The sequence below is a fragment of the Gopherus evgoodei genome, chromosome 10 (assembly GCF_007399415.2).
Source record: "Gopherus evgoodei ecotype Sinaloan lineage chromosome 10, rGopEvg1_v1.p, whole genome shotgun sequence".
NCBI classification, from domain to species: Eukaryota; Metazoa; Chordata; order Testudines; family Testudinidae; genus Gopherus; species Gopherus evgoodei.
Window position 1 is genome coordinate 76287512 of NC_044331.1, and position 19303 is coordinate 76306814.

The window sequence follows — 19303 nt, forward strand, 5'->3', positions numbered from 1 at the left end:
ACTGCACAGAAAATATGACTTGAATTGGTTTGTTTCTAAAGGGCTCTGGAGATAATTTTAGAGACCCTAGCCACGCTCCTCTTGCTTTTTGTGTTTGCAGCCCCAGTTCTCTGAGCCTCATGGCAGCAAACTCCAGTAGCATAAACAGGACATTATGGTGATTCTTGCTAAGGAGAAAGATTGGGGAAACCTGAGCTACTTCTCTATATGTTTATCTTCACCAATTGGCCATTCAGGAAAGCAAAATCACCGTCGAACATTTGAAGCTTAGATGAACACAAATAAGGAGATTTTTCTCTGCCATTTTCTGCTTAAAGAACTGCCTGCTGGACTGAGTGTACTCAGCTGTTCCGTAGGGGACAGAGAACACAACCACCTCCAAGAGTCAGAACTGATTCTCATTCCACACGCACTGCAAGTGTTTGTCTGAGACTTCTCTGGGGTGGAAGATGGATTTAAAGCTGATTGTGTTTCTTAGCTCACTTGTGGCATAAACAAAGGGACTAACCTGGTCACTCCATAAATGGAAAAGTGCAACTTGGATATCAGTTTAGTTCTGCTTGTCACTATTAATTCTCCTTATTTCCTTATCTAACACACACTCTGTCTCTCTAGCACCAGCAATGGCCCCACAGAATATCCAAGTAAACGCCCTTACTGCGAGCCAGCTAGAGATCACCTGGGACCCACCTCCTGTCGACAGCCAAAATGGGAACATACAAGGCTACAAGGCAATATCTCATTCCTACTGCTTTTGTTATCTTACATGGCTTCAGAATTACCTTTGCTGCGTGAGCCAGGCTAAAGCAATGCTCAGGCTACAGTAATGACCATGGCATCATGTGCCAAAACCAGAGGGAGAGAGTACGAGGCAGAGACAAAGAGAAGGAGGTATTAATGTTCAGTGGAAATTCAGTGCATACAGAGAGTGGGGGAACAGGCAACGTATGTGTTCCAAATACCAAAGGCACAGGAAAAGTCAGGGTGGGAACTGACAGCTGTTATGAGCCATTAGGAAATGGATAACTTTCTCCGAGCTGTAAGAATGAGCCATGTCAGATTTCAGAGACTTTATTTCATTTCCTTAACTTTAACAAAATTAAACAATAGTATTTATTGCACTTAGTTTGCAGAGACACAAGGCACGTGGCAGAACCATCTTGTTTCCTCTCTCCAGATGAGAGAGGACCCTTTGAGAGTGGAGGTGGGCAAGCCTACAAATGCTGGAGGTTGGCTTGAGTTCAGTGTCTGGCTCTGTCTCTCTCCGTTTATCTAGGCCTGCAAGTGAAGGAAAGCTGAGCCAGTGAGAGAGAATAATCTGGCATTACTTCTTGGCAGTAGCAAGCAATGTTATATATCAATTTATGTATTTTCCTTCTTGTATGTGTATAGATAGTTCTAATAGCTTAGCTTATAGAGCCAAGGTAGACTCTTCGCTTGGCCTGACTTTATGCCCTGGCCTGTTTTATAGTTGTCACTTCTAGGCCTATTCACAAGCAGTGTTACCAATGGTTCTGGAGGTAGCCTACTGGAATCCTCATCTCTGGAGTTTAAATTGTATGGCTTCAGGATAAGAATTACATGGGAGAGAGGGATAGCTCAGTGGTTTGAGCATTGGCCTGCTAAACCCAGGGTTGTGAATTCAGTCCTTGAGGGGGCCACTTAGGGATGTGGGGCAAAATCAGTGCTTGGTCCTGCTAGTGAAGGCAGGGGGCTGGACTTGACTTGACTTGACAACCCTTCAGGGTCCCTTCCAGTTCTATGAGATAGATATATCTCCATATAAAATATAATGCCAAAACCAATGGGCAACTCACACCTGAGAATGGTTTGGTACCTGGCCACTTATTGCTGTGTTCTGGAAGGTCTTATTTAATGTCATTAGACCATGTCACATTGTCTGTACTCTATTTTTAAAAGACCTTTCTCAGGAAACTCTCTTTGAACCCAAGGGGAGTTTTCCTTAATAAAAATAAAATAAGGACTTCAGGATTGGGCAAAGAGTGAATAATACTATTATACCCTATAACTGAATGATCCAAAACTAAAACTGCCAACATCTTACTGGTCATGGGGAAACAAGAGTACCTGTTTTACAGCCTGCATCACATTGAGACTGGAATCTGAGTGCAGGATTGACTTCAACATCTCTCTGTTTTTAACAGATTTATTACTGGGAGATGGACATCCAGAATGACACTGAGAAAGTGAAGGTCCTTTTCCTCCCAGAGACAACAGTTCGGCTTAAAAATCTGACCAGCCACACCAAATACATGATCTGCATATCTGCCTTCAATGCAGCAGGGGATGGACCAAGAAGCAGCCCCAGGCAGGGCAGGACACACCAGGCTGGTATGAGATTATTTTCCTTTTCCAAACCACAGTTTAACCTGTTTAGAGATTATGATCATATAACTGTTCATTCTGTGTGTCTAAGGAAACAAAATACAGAGCTATAGAATGGTTGTGTTTTAGATCTGATTGTTGGGTAAATTATTCTATTGTATTGTTATTATGGTTATATTTTGGATCAAATTAGAGTCAACCCTTTTGGAAGGGATTTCAGAATTGATGCTGCGATACGAAGTTGAACAGGCTGGGATAGCAATAGAGTCTCTGTCACAAACTGATCCAACAAAAGGTTATGGACCTGATTCTGATCTTACCACTGGAGTAAATTAGAAGTAACTCAGTTGAAGAGAATGGAGGTACACTGACAAAACCATGCGGGAGAAGAATCCCAGAATATCAGGGTTGGAAGGGATCTCAGAAGGTCATTTAGTCCATGCCCCTGCTCAAAGCAAGACCAATACCCAAGCTCTTTTTATTATTTCTTGGGCCTCTGGCATTATGTGCAACCACAGTAAGTAATATCTGTGCTGGAGATGCTGATCCCAGGGGGACACACATTCTATGGATGTTCCCTAAGTTATTAGGTTCTGTGAGAGAGTGTGAACCAACAGCAGACTCCTTCTTAATGTCTTTTTGCCTCTGCACCTTCACTTTTTGATCACTGGGGAAGACTGTGCAATGCCCTCTGGTTTTCTTTGGGTCTCATTACTAGCCAAGAAACTGATATTCTGCAGTAGGAGTCTACATCCCCATCTGAAACTGAAGATTGTTGCACAGGATTGAGGATGAAATTCAGCCCAGTGCAGAGAGCACACACAAGGCACCATGCACCATTTAAACCCTCAGGGCCGGGCTGGCCTTGCTTCACCATACAGTGGCGAAGGGCTGCAGCAGGCAGCACACAGTAACAGTCCCTATGCTCTGGGATAACAGAAAATGCCATCCATGTGCACAAGATTTGCAGGCCAACAACTCCATGTCAGAAGTTTGGCTGCTAGTCAGACTGAGACCCAAACGTGAAAGCTGATGTATGCACGTAAACTGGGGATTTGCATGCATACATACAAACCGTATACTTGAGTACAGACCTGACCTGCACATGCACTTTGGATATCTTGTGTGTTCAGTTCACATACAGCCACTTAACCACTTGGACCTGAAGCCCTAAACATTTGATGGTTTTCCCTGACTCATTTCTATGTCTTACACTCCCCAAAAAGTTGTAGAAAAGGCATTCACACCATCCTGGTGATGCAGTCATTTGGAAATGAAGCTCTCCACTGTTCTCTTATGTCATTCCTTCTACATCTTTGTCATTTCCTCCTCCTGTCCTGTTTAATTTCAGTTTTGCAGTTTAGTGTCTGCTGACTTTAGAACACCTCGAATTTCCAATCGATTACAGGAAGACCTGATACTGTCGATAAATCCTGTTCTCATCTTACTTCCTTTAGATTCATACTGGGTAATAAATACTGTTTCAAAAGATGTATATCAGGTTAAATATTCCTGCTGCAGTTGAGTGTCTTTGTCATCCTTTCAGCTCCCAGCGCTCCGAGCTTCCTAGCATTCTCAGAAATCACTTGCACGACACTCAATGTGTCTTGGGGAGAGCCGACAGCAGCAAATGGAGTCCTGCAGGGTTATCGAGTGGTGTATGAGCCCTTGGCACCAGTCCAGGGTAAGTAAACCGCCAAAGTCCTATATATTCAGCTAGGGGAGAAAAACACCATCTTGTCTTTTATCTCTGTCCAGCTTCCCATTCTTCTTCATGGAGTGTCTACATGTAGCTGTGACAATTTAGAAAAAGGATGGGTACTCTTTATGAAATCATTGTGAGTTTATGAACTCTCTGTATGTATCTTTACCAAGCTGCAAAATCCATTGTGAATGCAGGGCTAGTTGCCTCTCTGTTGTCTCTTTAGGTATGTCTACACTAGGCAGTAAGCCCAGGCTCTGACTCAGGTTTGAGCCTAAGCACTCCTTTCATCCACACACAAAGCAATCTGGATGTCAAGTCAATCTGGTCAGTGAGCACTGAGGACCTTGATTCTAGGACCTGCTAGGAAGGTGGGTCACAGCCCAAGTCCCTCTGGCTCTTGGTTCTAGTCCCTGTCATTATTAAAGAGCCCTTTTTATTAAAGAAAGAGTAATGCTGTGTTTGGGTCAGATTGGTTCCAGGGACTCAACAGTGGATCTCATGGTCTAAACTCTCAGGAGTTGGTTGTCTTGGTGCCTAGGGACACCAAGACAAAGACAGTGTTCAGAGCTCTGTTCAGACTCCAGAGGCTGAAGACTACAAAGGCTGAAGACACATGGGATCCAGCAGCTGTGTCTCCTCACAGCAGTCTGGTGAGTGGCCATGGGAGGGCAGCTGACTGGAGCTGTGACAGTAGCCATGTGGACATGGGTGTCTGGGGCAACTGTGGGTGTTCCTGCTTTGCTGAAACTGCTCTGTAAGCTATATAAGCGTGGAATACAGCTTTTTTCCATCCTCTCACATTCTCCTGCAAAGATGTATTCAGTGAGTGGCTTGAAAAGCCATTACACTGCCATTGTTACTCTCTGTGGCAGAACAGGAAACTTCAACATATTAGTGTCCTGATTGTCTCTCTGCGCTACATCCCAAAACTGCAGCTTAGGCCTTGCCACAGAATCCCTCTCACTGAGTCCCATTTGTGTTGCTGCTGATGAACTATATCATTTGTATCATAAAACAAAGGTCGTATTGGCATCATGTATGTACGTTTTCAGTGGTACCGTGACCACTTTATAAGAGGAGAATGGCAGAGATTTAGTTGTATCTATGTGTTTATACTGAGTTTTCAAATAGCATTTTTAACCCAGCACGAGATATGATCCCACCTGACGACAATATGACAGTCACAAAGGCGTTATTAATTTACCAAAAGATCAGCAGAGAAGGCACTGGCAATCTCTCTGAAAACAAACGCAAAATCACTCTAAGGATTAATTAGAAAAGATTAAAAAGTTTAGAGGGGGAGTTATTAATAGTTTTTATATTCCTAAAATATTTCCAGTAGTTCAATAGGATGTCTAGCTTTGGCAGAGTAACAGTGGGTCGAGTAATTTCAACCATTGCCAATCCATTTTAAACTTCTTTCAAAAGAAATAAGGATATCAATCACTAGCATTTGTTTCTGCTGTAAGGAATAAAGGATTTCTTTATAGCTGACTTTCCATGTCTTATGCATGGGGAAAGTCGTACTCAGAAATGAAAGCAGGAGAATAAAACCACTTTTATCCTTTGTTGCTAGTAGAGTTACAGCATGAAGAGCTAATGCAGAATGGATGCATAATTCTGACCAGGAAATATGGACAGGGCATAAAGGACATTCAGATACTTTGGAGTTTTCCTGCTTCTTATTCTCTCATACATAAAACTTAAAGAGAATCCATCTTTTATGTGGAAATATTAGTGTTTCAAGTATTCTTGTCTGGTACTGAAATAATCCTTTCGTAAAAGCAGTCGGACTTTCTCAGCAGTCAACCAAATCTCATGCTTCAGAGTATAATCTGATTGCTTGTAGGGTCAGGAAGGAATTTCCCCCTTCCCTGCCCAACATCTACAGATTTGCACAGTTGGCAACTGCATTACATGTGAAGGGATTGCTTTCTTGTGAAGCATCAGATTCTGGCTTCTACTGGACACAGGATATTGGGCTATATGGATAACTGGTATGGCAAAAGCTATGTGTCTGATCAGTTGCTGGTGATGGATGTCAGGGTAAGGGGATATTATGCAGCTACCATTCCTATTTACAGCGAAGAAGCACAAACTTGATGAACCTTCATGAAAAATATACCTGCTGAAAATTTCTGGAGCTATCCAAGTATTTAACCAGTTCAGAGGCCCTTGAATGAGCTGTTCAGAGTTGCCCTCAGGATTCCAGCAAACTGGGATGGGTAAAGTCTAAGCTAAAAGGGACCCACTTCATGTGCAGCTGGATGCTGGAGAGAACAGAAGGAGCTGCAAAGAGGACTTCAGCCTCAAATCTCCTTGATCCACCAGAACCCATTCCTTGTAGACGTGTTGTCCTCCTTTCGCCCACAGTTGGCCAAGAAAGAAAAGTTCATCCTCCAGTGTTGGAGATTCCATTGCTGAAAATTAAAAAAAAATGTGGGATGTGTGAGTCTGGGTACTCTTTTTCACAGTATATCTGTAAAAATACTCTCTGGATTATCCTGAACTTCGGTTTCAGTTATTTGTTGACTTCCCTTTTAACTAGTTGACATGGATGGCAATTACAATGTAGGGGGGACAAGGAAAAATGAGACTCCAGTGTCACCTGCTTGTCTCCATATTTGATAGCAATAAATAATTTTCCCTTCCTCTGTTCAACTTCTCAGATCCCGCTTTCTTCTTGTGCATCTAGTTTAACCCACTCACCCTTATCTTCACCATTTTCTGCTCTTCCCTACCATGTCTGTTTGTGCCCTCTTCCCCTTCTCCGGCTGCCCCACTTGTACTCTGAATGCTACCAAATCTTCCTCCCTACATCTGTTTTCTTTGTCTCCTCTTCCAACTGACAATTTTGTGCCTTTTCTCATAGGATTTGGAACAACCTGTCTCTTACTGTGCTCTAAGCACCATTTAAAACCTTCTTCCTACAGTCTCTTCTCTAGTGCCTCCCCATCATTCACATTTCTAATGTTATGTTTTACCAATCACCGACAACAAAACTACCCTGGAGCCTTTTTTCAGTTTAAGGAGAGGAGGGGTGGAAAAGCTTGTTTGAAATTTCAGAGGTTCTCGCTTTTCAGTGTTTTGTTGGGTTATGTCTCCACATTTGTCACTGAGAAATTAAATAATATACCTAGAGGCGGAGAGAGAAGTTTTGCAGCTTAGAGCTTTTTCTCTTTTAAATAAGAGAGGATTATTTGAATAGGAAGTTGTAACTGGGATGAAATTTTGATCAAAAACCCTTTGGAATTTTTTTTAAAAAGTTTAACTAATGCAACCTCATCTTGAAAATGGATGTTAATTTGCATAAAATTTACATCAAAAACTGGAAATTCTATTCATAATATATTTCTCTGAATAGTGCAAAACTAGTACACTCTTCCTGACAGAGCAACCTGTCTTATTTGTCTGGAAAGGGCTACATACATTTATTTCACTTGCGAATATTAAAAGGACATTGTCAGCTCAGATTAGTCCCCAACATTTTAAAAACAATTTGTACAAAACTTAAGAAACGTTTCCATGTAATTATTTTAGAAAATTCCAGTGAGAACAGTTGTTTTCAGATAATCACTCCTCTGCAGTTTTTGCAACCTAAATAGGGCATCATTGAGAACAGGGCCGGCTCTAGCCATTTCGCTGCCCCAAGCATGGCGGCACGCTGCGGGGGGCGCTCTGCCGCTCGCCGGTCCTGCGGTTCCGGTGGACCTCCCGCATGCGTCCCTGCGGAGGGTCTCTGGTCCCGCAGCTCCGGTGGACCTCCTGCAGGCGTGCCTGCGGATGCTCCACCGGAGCCGCGGAATCAGCGGACCCTCTGCAGGGGCTCCTGTGGGAGGTCCACCGGAGCCACCTGACGTCCTCCCAGCAACCGGCAGAGTGCCCCCCGCAGCATGCCGCCCCAAGCACGCGCTTGGCACTCTGGGGCCTGGAGCCGGCCCTGATTGAGAATGTGACTCTAAAGGTTAGTGAAAGAAACTGAACTGGTTTTCATTGTTCTGCGAGAGAGGAATGAACATGAGAAGGTGTTGTGTAAAGAGTGAAAAATAAATTGAATCCTTTAAATTCTTGCAGGCTTAGTCCAAAGAGATGATGGTAACATAGTTAAAGAAATGTGTGTGTATAGAATAGAGGGGTAAGGCTCTACAAATCACAGCACAGAAATCGCAGCACCGAGGAAAGTGCCACTGAAGTTGTTTTAAGTCACATATGCACCCTCCTGATCCTGGGCTCCTCCAGGAGCAGGAGAAACCCTCAGTGCAACTCAGACAACCTTGAGGATCTGTCTCAGCTATGACAAACGCCCGGGGCTGCCCGGAATCTCTTCAGTGCTGCATGCTACAGCGCCACCCCTGACGCATCACTCCCATGCCCAGTATTGCCCCGAGGTCCACCCCCTATACCATGGCTTATGAGGAGGTCCTTGGAAGACAGCCATATGTTTGTCCCCCGCTGTGCCTCTATTGAGTGAATTCTTCCCAAGACCAAGCCATGACTTTTATGGCCCCTTTATGCTATTTCAACCCTTTTCCCCTGGCCTAAAGGGGCCTGAACAGGGGGGAGGATCTCACCGTCCCGTTAAATAATAAAGCAGTTGATGAGATTCACCACTGAGATGCACCTTGTGTGGTCATTTACTTCAGTGTAAAACCCTACTGAGTCAAAATGGTAACTGTTTACACCCATGGTGCACTCACTTCACACTGGTATAAATGAAAGTACAAGGTGCAGGGCAAAGATGAATCTGGAACAGTGTTTCTTTGCTTGGAATAGTGTTGCAAGGTACATGGCAAAGAGACACCACACGGAGCAGCTCTGGCTTAGGAAGAGCTATGCTGCTTGCAGTCACCTTCATTTACCACCTCCTTTTTTCCCAGTGTAATTAGTGAGCTTGCGTGCAGTCTCATGGTAATTTCCCAGTTGTGTTGTAAGATTTTTTTCTTGTCAGTACCCACTTATCAAGCTTAAACTCTAATTACACTTATCTGTGCTGAAAATTGGCTATTATCACTACTTAAACTCCCACTAATTGTAAGAAATACTTTCTTAGCAAACTGTGAGATAATTTTACTTATCTAGACACAATAAGCTCTGCTCAATTGCTTTTTTGCATTGAGACTCTCTTATTTTTCATCTCAACTGCTACTCCAGGGGTGAGTAAGGTGGTGACTGTGGACATAAAAGGAAATTGGCAGCGCTGGTTAAAGGTCCGAGATCTCACCAAGGGGGTGACCTACCTATTCAGAGTGCAAGCCAGAACCATCACCTATGGACCCGAGCTACAAGCCAACATCACAGCTGGGCCAACAGAGGGTAAGTGGAACCCTAGCAACATACAGGAGACCAGAGCCAATTACATTAATTCAGTCCAACAGCAGGGAGTAATACAGTGTATGTGCAAATACATTTCCAGCCCGAGGAAGAATGGAGTCACAAGGGCTCTAGGCATGATTTAGTGGGTTCATAACATTCCATGAAAAACGTTTTTCCTTTTTTATGAAATCCAAAAAAATGACTGCAAAAACCTGTGCAAATAAATTGAAAGACAAACCAACCAGCCAAGGGAATTCAAAGCCATGCCTTCAGAGCATGCCCTGATCACACTCCTGATCCAGACCTGGATTAAGTTTCCTGGGTGTAAAACTGGTGAGAATTCAGAAACATTCCCTCATATCTTTATGTTTTGGCTTACACACATAAAATATACTCACCATATGCAAGAAGTGGGGAACAGCAGACTTAACTTCAGACTCCCTGACTCGTTGGTTTGTGCACCAAGATTTTTTGTTGATAAACAGATGATTCATTTTAATCATTGCAGTTTGCAGGAAGAAAAATTAGAGGTCTTACAATGATCGCTGGCTGGCTGATAGTCCTTAAAGCATCTGTGCAGTATTCATGCACGATTCTATTTTGTGTCTCCCTGCCCTCTTAATCAAACAGAAACCACCCTCCACCTCTCTCATTGCACCCTTCCCTTGTGATCGAATCTTTCGGAGGTGCTATATGATCATAGATAGCTCTCCTATAATGTGTGTGCAACAGTTATAATGTTCTTGAAATACCTTCTGTACCATGTAAATGCGATGTTGATACACGATGCTGCAGTTTAACTCATCCTGATGCCCACATCACAGACATTATAACTGCTAGTTTAGTTGGATGTGCTAATGACATGATATTGACTGACTGAACAAGCAGCATGTCTTTCTGCTGATCTCTGAGTTTCCAGGGATGGTGCTGGGCTGACTCTGTAGGCAGGAATGTTTGCAAAGATGTAAGTGGTGAAAGTAACAGGTTGAGGTTTTTTTTAGTTTTTTGTCTGCTTAGTTGATGTGAGTATCCCTGTAAAACCCAGCAACTGATATATAATCTGTGGTGCGCGAACCAGGAAAGATTTGAGCCAGCACCCCATTAAACTAGTTTACCCTGTGTATATGGTTAGCTTCTGTGTGTGGTTTTTATGTGCATATTTCTGAAGATGTTAAAAGTATAATGTGATCACTTCTCACACCCCCTGATGTTTGCAATTCTGGTCTCATCCCTTAGGGTCTCCTGGTTCCCCTCAAGAAATTCTGGCTACAAAATCTGCTTCTGGGCTGACTCTGCAGTGGATTGAGGGAGATTCAGGGGACAAACCCACAACTGGCTACATCATAGAGGCACGGCCATCAGGTAGGAGAAACTACTGCTGAGAAAAAAAAATCCAAAAAATGTGAACAGGATTTGGTGGTGGGAACTTGTCCACACCATAGTCCTAGCTACCAGATAAGAAAGACACAGCTTTTCTTTTCTAAATGCCCACCACCAAATAGTTTCTATTTTTGCCTTCTGTAAACATATTACTATGTTAATTGTCATATTTCCTCCTGCTTGGAAATAGTCACAGAAAATTGCCATGAGTACTGTGCCATTTTTCCTCAGATGTCACCAATAAAGCTGCCAGTTAAGGAACTAATGTTATTCATAATTTAAAATAATGTATATGTATGCAGCCCATTTAATGCAGAAGAATCCTCAAGCACTTTGCAAATTGTATGTTTGAATATCAGGGTTAGAAGGGACCTCAGGAGATCATCTAGTCCAACATCCTGCTCAAAGCAGGACCAATCCCCAGACAGATTTTTACCCTAGTTCTTTAGGGGGCCCCCTCAAGGATTGAGCTCATAACCCTGGGTTTAGCCAGCCAGTGCTCAAATCACTGAGCTATCACTCCCCTCTCACAGATCCACCACTGAAATGCACCTCTTCTGGGCAGAATGCAACAGCTATCCTATATCAGTAAGAAAACATGGCTTTTTGCAGTGGGCATACAGCATAACATCTCCAATTCATTCTGCAGGAGGAATGCGATCAAGACAACAAAGTTATTATGTCATGGGATCTTTATTGACTATGGGTACATCTGCACTTGGAGCTGGGGGTGTGATTCCCAGCTTGAGGAGACATCCCTAGAACATGCTAGCCCTAAAGTTAGAACGTAGCCACAACAGCACGACAGGCTAGCCTCCCCAGATACATGCCTAGGGTCTCTGACAGGCATGTATTAGCCATCCCTGTACTCGCAGGGCTACATTTGGTTTTAGTGCGCTAACTCAATGAGAACTCACGTGGGTATGTCTCCTCAAGCCCCGAATTCAAAGATTAGACACACTATATAAGGGGTCAAAGCCTCATTTTTGTATCTGCTCTGACAGATGGCACCTTCATCAGTGTTATCATTTTAACTAATGCTGGACGTTAATTCAGACCTGTGTTAGAAGGAGGAGTGCCGCCAACTGAATTCCAGTATGGTTTTTCGTTGGCACTCTCCCGATACTGATTAGCTATTGAGATCTGACCAGACCATAGACTGAATTATTGTGATCTTCAGCCCTAGGGATATAGGCTTCCCTCATGCCTTTGACAGAATTCCAAGGTTCCACTGTGGTTCCATTACCTTTTTCTAATTTTGAGGACTCAGCCTTGATAATGGTTTTCAAACAAAGCTCATAAAATGTGCACATTCTTCAGGGATTGGAGCTTCAGAGTAACAGCATGTTAGTCTGTATCAGCAAAAAGAACAGGAGTACTTGTGGCACCTTAGGGACTAACAAATTTATTTAAGCATAAGCTTTCATGGGCTACAGCCCACTTCATCGGATGCATAGAATGGAACATACAGTAAGAAGATATTTATACATAAAGAGAACATGAAAAGGTGTTCTCATACCATACCCATACCAACTGTAAGAGGCTAATTAATGAAGAGAAGCTATTATCAGCAGGGGAGAAAAACTTTTGAAGTGATACTCAAGATGGCCCATTTCAGACAGTTGACATGAAGGTTTGAGGATACTTTAACATGGGGAAATAGATTCAATTAGTGTAATGACCAAGCCATTCCCAGTCTCTTTTCAAACCTAAGTTAATGGTATTTAGTTTGCATATTAAATCAAATTCAGCAGCTTCTCCTTGGAGTCTGTTTTTGAAGCTTTTCTGTTGCAAAATTGCCACCTTAACGTCTGTCACTGAGTGATTAGAGAGGTTGAAGTGTTCTCCTACTGGTTTTTGAATGTTATGATTCCTGATGTCAGATTTGTGTCCATTTATTCTTTTGCGTAGAGATTGTCCAGTTTGGCCAATGTACATGGCAGAGGGGCATTGCTGGCACGTGATGGCATATATCACATTGGTAGGTGTGCAGGTGAACGAGCCCCTGATGGCGTGGCTGATGTGATTAGGTCCTATGATGGTGGCACTTGAGTAGATATTTGGACAGAGTTGGTATCGGGCTTTGTTGCAAGGATAGGTTCCTGGGTTAGTGTTTTTGTTGTATGGTGGTGGTTGCTGGTAAGTATTTGCTTCAGGATAGGGGGCTGTCTGTAAGTGAGGACAGGTCTGTCTCCCAAGATCTGTGAGAGTGAGGCATCATCTTTCAGGATAGGTTGCAGATCTTTAATTATGCACTGGAGAGGTTTCAGTTGGGGGCTGAAGGTGACGGCTAGTGGTGTTCTGTTATTTTCTTTTTTGGGCCTGTCCTGTAGTAGGTGACATCTGGGTACTCTTCTGGCTCTGTCAATCTGTTTTTTCACTTCAGCAGGTGGCTATTGTAGTTTGAAAAATGCTTGATAGAGATCTTGTAGGTGTTTGTCTCTCTCTGAGGGATTGGAACAAATGCGGTTGTATCTTAGACCTTGGCTGTAGACAAGGGATCGTGTGGTGTGTCCTGGATGGAAGTTGGAGGCATGTAGGTAAGTATAGCGGTCAGTAGGTTTCTGGTATAGGGCAGGGTTTTGTGACCATCGCTTATTAGAACAGTAGTGTCTATGAAATGGACCGCTTGTGTGGACTGGTCTAGGCTGAGATTGATGGTGGGATGGAAATTGCCTTACATGAACTGGGTTTGGGCCCTGCTGCTGCCTCAGTTTCCCCTTCTTGGACTTCCCAATAACTGCACCCAGACTTCTGTGAGTTGAGCAACAGCCCATCTTGGGTGGGGTGGTCTATTAAAACAGTGCAGTTCAAATGTCATATTAAACTAAAACGAATTACCTCCCCCCCCCTCCATTGTCTCTTCAGCCCCTTACTGGTCTCATCAGTTCTTTCCACAACCCAGTTCCTGCTGCCTAGCATTTCCTCAAGCCAAGCTTTTTAAAGCTGTTGACCCTCTTAAAGTTTTTGTTCCTGATCCCCACTGCAGATAGTTCCAGCCAGGCCTTTTCCTCTGGCTGGTGAGGAGAGCCTCTTTCCTGCTCCTTTCTGACCCTGGTCCCCTCTGGATCCCCACAACAGCCTTCTCGCAGATGTACCTCCCTGGTTACCCTTGTATCAAGACTTCAAATCCCAGCTCTCTCACCTCTCCAGATCACTCAAGGCAAAGGAGCTGTCAGACTTATCCTGGACTCCGGGCTTCTCTGAAGAGACCTTCCTTAGGTCGGTCTTAGTCCCTGGTTTACCTCTGTCTAAGGGAGCAGACCCACTCTTATCAGAAGCCTCATCCCCAGATTGCCATCATCAGATATTCAGTCACCTGACCCAACAACTGGCCCAAGCCCAAACTCATCAGCTAGGACCAGACAAGGCACAGGTGGGGCTAAGTCCAAAACCCTTAAAGGGCCCATCCTGTAACACTCAGACAAAACAGTAACTGAAGCTTGTTAGCCAACGTTTACCAGTCCAGACAAATGGCGCTCAATAAAACAAGACTATTAGGTACATGGGATGTAGGCCTCACTCTCAATCACCTACTAGCAAGAAAATGTTAAGTGCTGTGCTCAGAGGTGTAGCGAGCGCCCTCCGTACCCTCCGACCGGAGGGGGCCCCGCAAGGAAGGAGGCCCCTAAAAGTGGCGAAAAAAATGTAAGGTATAACTAGGTAAGTGACATTTATTGACGCTATTGCACAATCCATGTCGGTTTTACTGACAAAACCATGAAGTCATTATGATACATCATAATGCTATTGGCTACATCAGTTATCTGTCGATCAGTTTCGAATTTTAGTTGGACCCATTCAAAGAATGTGTATTTGCGTTCATAATGGCAGTCGGCGGATAAATGTTATTAATTTAGTTGTTTAGTTTTTTATCGTTTCCAATGCAGAAGTGTGCTTTGTGATGTCTAAGAGAATGTATAAGAGCGGAGCTAATAAACGAAAGGCAGCAAAAGATGCCGAGAAGGAACTTGAGAAAATTCCAAAGTTGTCAACGTATTTTGCGCTGCAATCCAACGTGAAATAGCAGAGCATATGGGTATTGAGCAGATGTTTCCAGAAACCAGGGTGTGACGTAAGAAGAGAATGTTTGATTACGAATGTGCTGATGATTCAAGTCGTCTTTCTGCCGAAGAAAAATTCAAATCGCAGTTCTTTCTTGTTCTCACTGATCAGGCCATATCTTCTATTTTGTCGCGATTTGACCAACTCGTGGAGTGGTATAAGTTGTTTGGATTTCTGTACAACGCTAACAGCCTGAAGCAGTGTCACAGAGAAAATGAACTGGAGAATCACAGCAAAAATTTTGAAAGAAAAATGGGAAACATTGATGCCAACGAACTCATAATGGAATTGAATCGTTTTATTTATGTCATCAAAAAAGAGAGAGGACTTGTCACGGCAAACAATTTTTTAACGTACATATACAAGAACAGCCTTCAGGAGATATATCCTAATCTTTGCATTTGCATCAGAATTCTTCTGACCACACCAGTTACTGTCGCTGGTGCTGAAAGGAGCTTCAGCAGAATGAAACTGATCAAGAATATCCTGCGCTCAACCATGACAGATGACAGGCTTTCTGCGCTTGCAGTTATCTCAATCGAAAACAAGATTGCCAGATCTCTGGACTATGACACATTGATTAACCAATTTGCAGAGAACAAGGCTCGAAAGAAGCGCTTTGCGTAAATACGGAATACATGTACACTGTAGGCCTATGTATACATAATATGAAACCTGTATATTGTATAAAATAAATACCGCATTGCAGTTTCTGCATTGTAAGGGGCCCCGGACATATGTTCGGAGGGGGCCACGTTCTTTGTTGCTACGGCCCTGGCTGTGCTGAACAAACAAGCCTACCTAAACTATAGGAGATCCGTTAGCTTCAACCTTTCTTTAAGATACCATGGTGAAGCCACTGTCACTCACATCTCGCTGAAGGTGGGAAACCCCGAGCTCTAATGTGTTCCCCTAACACTGTGGAAACAAATTACAAGACTTTAGAAGGAGCATTTCCATGTAGCAGATAACACCGCAGTGCAATGGCTACACCACAATTCCCTCGCATTGCCGTGCGTGACTGATCACTTAAGTGAACGTTTTACGTGCACTGCCTACGTATTCATAGAACGCTGTTGCTTTGTGTGGAGAGAATGGTCCTTCCATGGCAGGCCTGAGCCACATTATCTGATCCTGGCCTCACTAGACTGAGCCTGCAAACGAACAGGGGAGAGGTCTCTTAGTGCTCCTGCTCTCAGGACCTGACTCTTAAACCATTTAATTCCTCCTCAGATTATTTTAATCCTGTTCATGCTGCTGTAGCACATGAACTGGCCATTTGTGTGCTAGATTCCTGTTCTTAGTTCTGGTTGAAGCTGTAGAGAGCGTGAAATGTGATCCAAGTGGGGAGGGACTAATTGCAATGTTTGCTTAGTTCGTGCAGGCTTTAGCTTCCTTTAAATATCTCATTCTTCCTCATCTCTGCATGCAGGAATTTGCCATTTGAATTTAGAGCTCAGCAAAAGAAGGGGGCTAATTCCCACTGCCAGTGCTGGTCATTTCAGAAAAACATCTCTTTTAATATAATGGAAAGAAGCTGTTCCTGCCTTCTGGGTTGTTACTGAGCAATGAAACACAGGTTGGAGAGATTTTTTGTTTTTGTTTTTAAACAGTTGCTGTTTCAGAGAAGAGCAGTTGACATGTGCCATTCACATACAAAGCAAGAAAGGGGAGGTCTCCATCTTTCTGTGGCCAAGAACAGAAGTATCTGATAGGCAAATAAAAAGCTTTAGCATGATGTCAGTGTTTAAACACCGTACCATTACCTTAGGGCTTTGGATCTCAGGTGTCATCTATTATAGGCCTCATTACCCAAAACATTAACTGCTGTATCATCTCATTTTTCCTGCTGTAGCTCTGTGCCAGAGCTGCCTTCCACCAGGGAAGGAGAGTGGCTCAGTGTAATAAATGTTGGCCTCTGCTCTGAGTTGCCACTTCATCAGGTTGTTCTTTGTTCTGTTTCGAAGAGGTCCTTCTGTCCTGCTGCTTTTTCTTTTTATATACACAGGTAAGGGTATTTAATCTGCCTCTCTGCTGTTCCCCTGGATCTGTGTCAGGTGACCAACCTGCCTACCTCCTCCACATCTAGCATATCATTCAAACACTGGCACAGAACAGACAAAGCAGCGTTTTTTCATAGATGTCAGGGCAAGTGGGAGAATGTTCAGAAAAGCAGAGATCTCTCCCATCCTGCCTCCATTCTGTGGCATGAGAAATAGATTCCAGCTCAGTTCCTCCTGCATTAAAGTAAATGTCACTGAGAAATCTCTGGCACTCTCGCAGTAATCACCTAGGCTTCGACTAGGCCACTTGTGTAATGTGGATCAGATCATGCCCTCTTTTTTTACGTGCAGAGAACAGGTAGAGAATGGCAAACCTGTCCAAATGGCCCTAATTTTACCACAGGCAAGAGAGTGGAGTTAAGTGGCTTTATCTGCGTTCTGCAACACTGTGGCATCCCGTGTGCTTCCCCTCCATGTGGCTGGAGACCTGGGGCTGGTGAGGAGAGAGGTATGGCCTGGAGAGCACAACTTTGCATAGAGTTGTCCCCCTCCAAGCCCACAGCTTGCAGACTCTTCCCCCCTCCCCACACGCACACACGTCAGTGGCCTCCCACAAGGGGGGATTTCTGCATGGTTCCTCAGGGATCCATGTTGCCACGGATATGTGGAGGAAATGGTACAGAGGCACTGTGCCTGAATGCCTTAATGCCTATGTTGGCCTGCTTCAGATGCCCTGAGATCTGTGGGATTTCCTTGAAGATCATAGAATATCTCCAGGGTAGGCAGGCCATGGATCTGTCTGCTTTGTGGGAAAGACACCACATGCCCAGGACAGGATGATGCAAAGTTTCCTGGCACTGACCTGGTTTTTTCCTGTAGGAGGGCATGGCTTAACTCTATAGTAGGAAAATGCATTTAAACATGCTTCCAGTTGTCATGGTTTCTAACATGGGCCAAATAAGGCCCAAATAGCCATACCACCTATATTTAGGACATAGACAAATCAGGCAAATTTTGTATTTTGTCCTCAAAATTACTCTCCCGAGAGGGCAGACATTTTCAGGAAGAACCGTTCTACTCAGCATGGGGGTTTTCCCTCCCCTAAATGGCTGAGGCACTTAGTTTCCCAGAGCCCTGAGGACTGATCTCTCTCTAGCTCTTCTCTGGTCTCTTGGGTAATGTTCCTTTTTTTTCAGTTTCTATTTATTTTTAAACAAATGAGTAAATTCTGTGTTTAACGTGGACACAAACCAGCAAAATTCAGTAAATTCAAAGTGAAGGGTGCAGCTGCATCTCTGGCTTCTGCCATGAGGCCTTTCATTTGCTCCTGCTCCCGATCTGCGTGCAGTGACAGTTTGTCAGCCTTCACTTTCCATTCTTGTCTTTTTGTGAATTGGCATCATAATCCAAACCTTTCCCTTTACTCAAGAAAGTAACATTTTAATCTTTTCACTGATGAACACAGACCAAGTACAGGAGCCCTAATGATCAGGAGCATCTATTCTTGTAAATCTCCTGACATATGATTACTAGTAAGTTTTACAACCTAGCTCTCCGATTACACAAAAAGAGAAATGCTAGTGCTTCAGAAATGAATAATTGACAGGTTTCCATCTAGCCCCAGCTCCAGCATGGCTGTCATTTGTCACCTCGCCTGTCTTATAAGAACCAGAAGCCTCTGTTACTGACTAACAGTTTTATGCAGCACAGAGACCCTGATTAATTGTCCATGATATCAAGCTTTCATGTTGGTGTGGTGTCTGTTCAAACACCTGCAGTGCACAACATTGCTCACCGCTTTGGAGGAATAAATTGTGTGCGTAGCCCAGGCTCAACATGGTGATAGGTAGGAGTGGTTAGTGTCTTCCAGCGTGATTAGAGCCTTCTCGCCACATGCCTCTCAACTCTGATGGAGAAATCGGAGCTGGAAGATAGAGATCAGATTCTTGTGTCAGCAGGAAATGAGGCTGAGCCTTGATGCGATGTAGCATTTATAAAAACAGGAAGCAAAAAAAGATTTATTTTTCAAAGGAACTCTCCCTTTTGTGTCATATATTTACCCCTCCTGTCAGATTCCGCATACCCAGTGTAAGGTAATATGAACTGAAGGAACGGGCAGATGTTATTAAGGCAAAAGCAATTGAGAGCAATATGACTGCATCCCCATTGCCAGCTGTGCTGAATCTCACAGTACGTTAAACAGGAATTGAGTGGGACCGGCTAGACTTGCATCTGTTTTGGGAGGTGTTAGTCAGTGGTGCAAACTTTGCTTCTCTCACTGGTTTCTCCGCACTGATAAGATATTAGTTTTCGGCATGCAAATCTTTCCTCACCATGACCTGTGTGGGAAATGTTGTGTACAGTATGCTAATGATTTTCCACTTACTACAGAAGCCAATCTCCCCCCACCCACTTAGGTGTCTCACTAATGAATTCTCTCGCAGATGAGCTGCTGACATTGGATAGCAAAGTTTGCCATCAAAATAAGATG

General features: G+C 43.7%; 1 protein-coding gene across 1 annotated transcript in view; it reads left to right on the forward strand.

Moving 5' to 3' along the window:
* Positions 1 to 19303, forward strand: part of SDK1 (sidekick cell adhesion molecule 1) — a 657393-nt gene that overhangs the window by 615358 nt on the left and 22732 nt on the right. Inside the window, 5 exon segments of the mRNA XM_030578466.1 lie at positions 616 to 731; positions 2166 to 2352; positions 3893 to 4030; positions 9203 to 9364; positions 10601 to 10726. Of these exon segments, the coding sequence (XP_030434326.1) occupies positions 616 to 731; positions 2166 to 2352; positions 3893 to 4030; positions 9203 to 9364; positions 10601 to 10726 (729 nt within the window).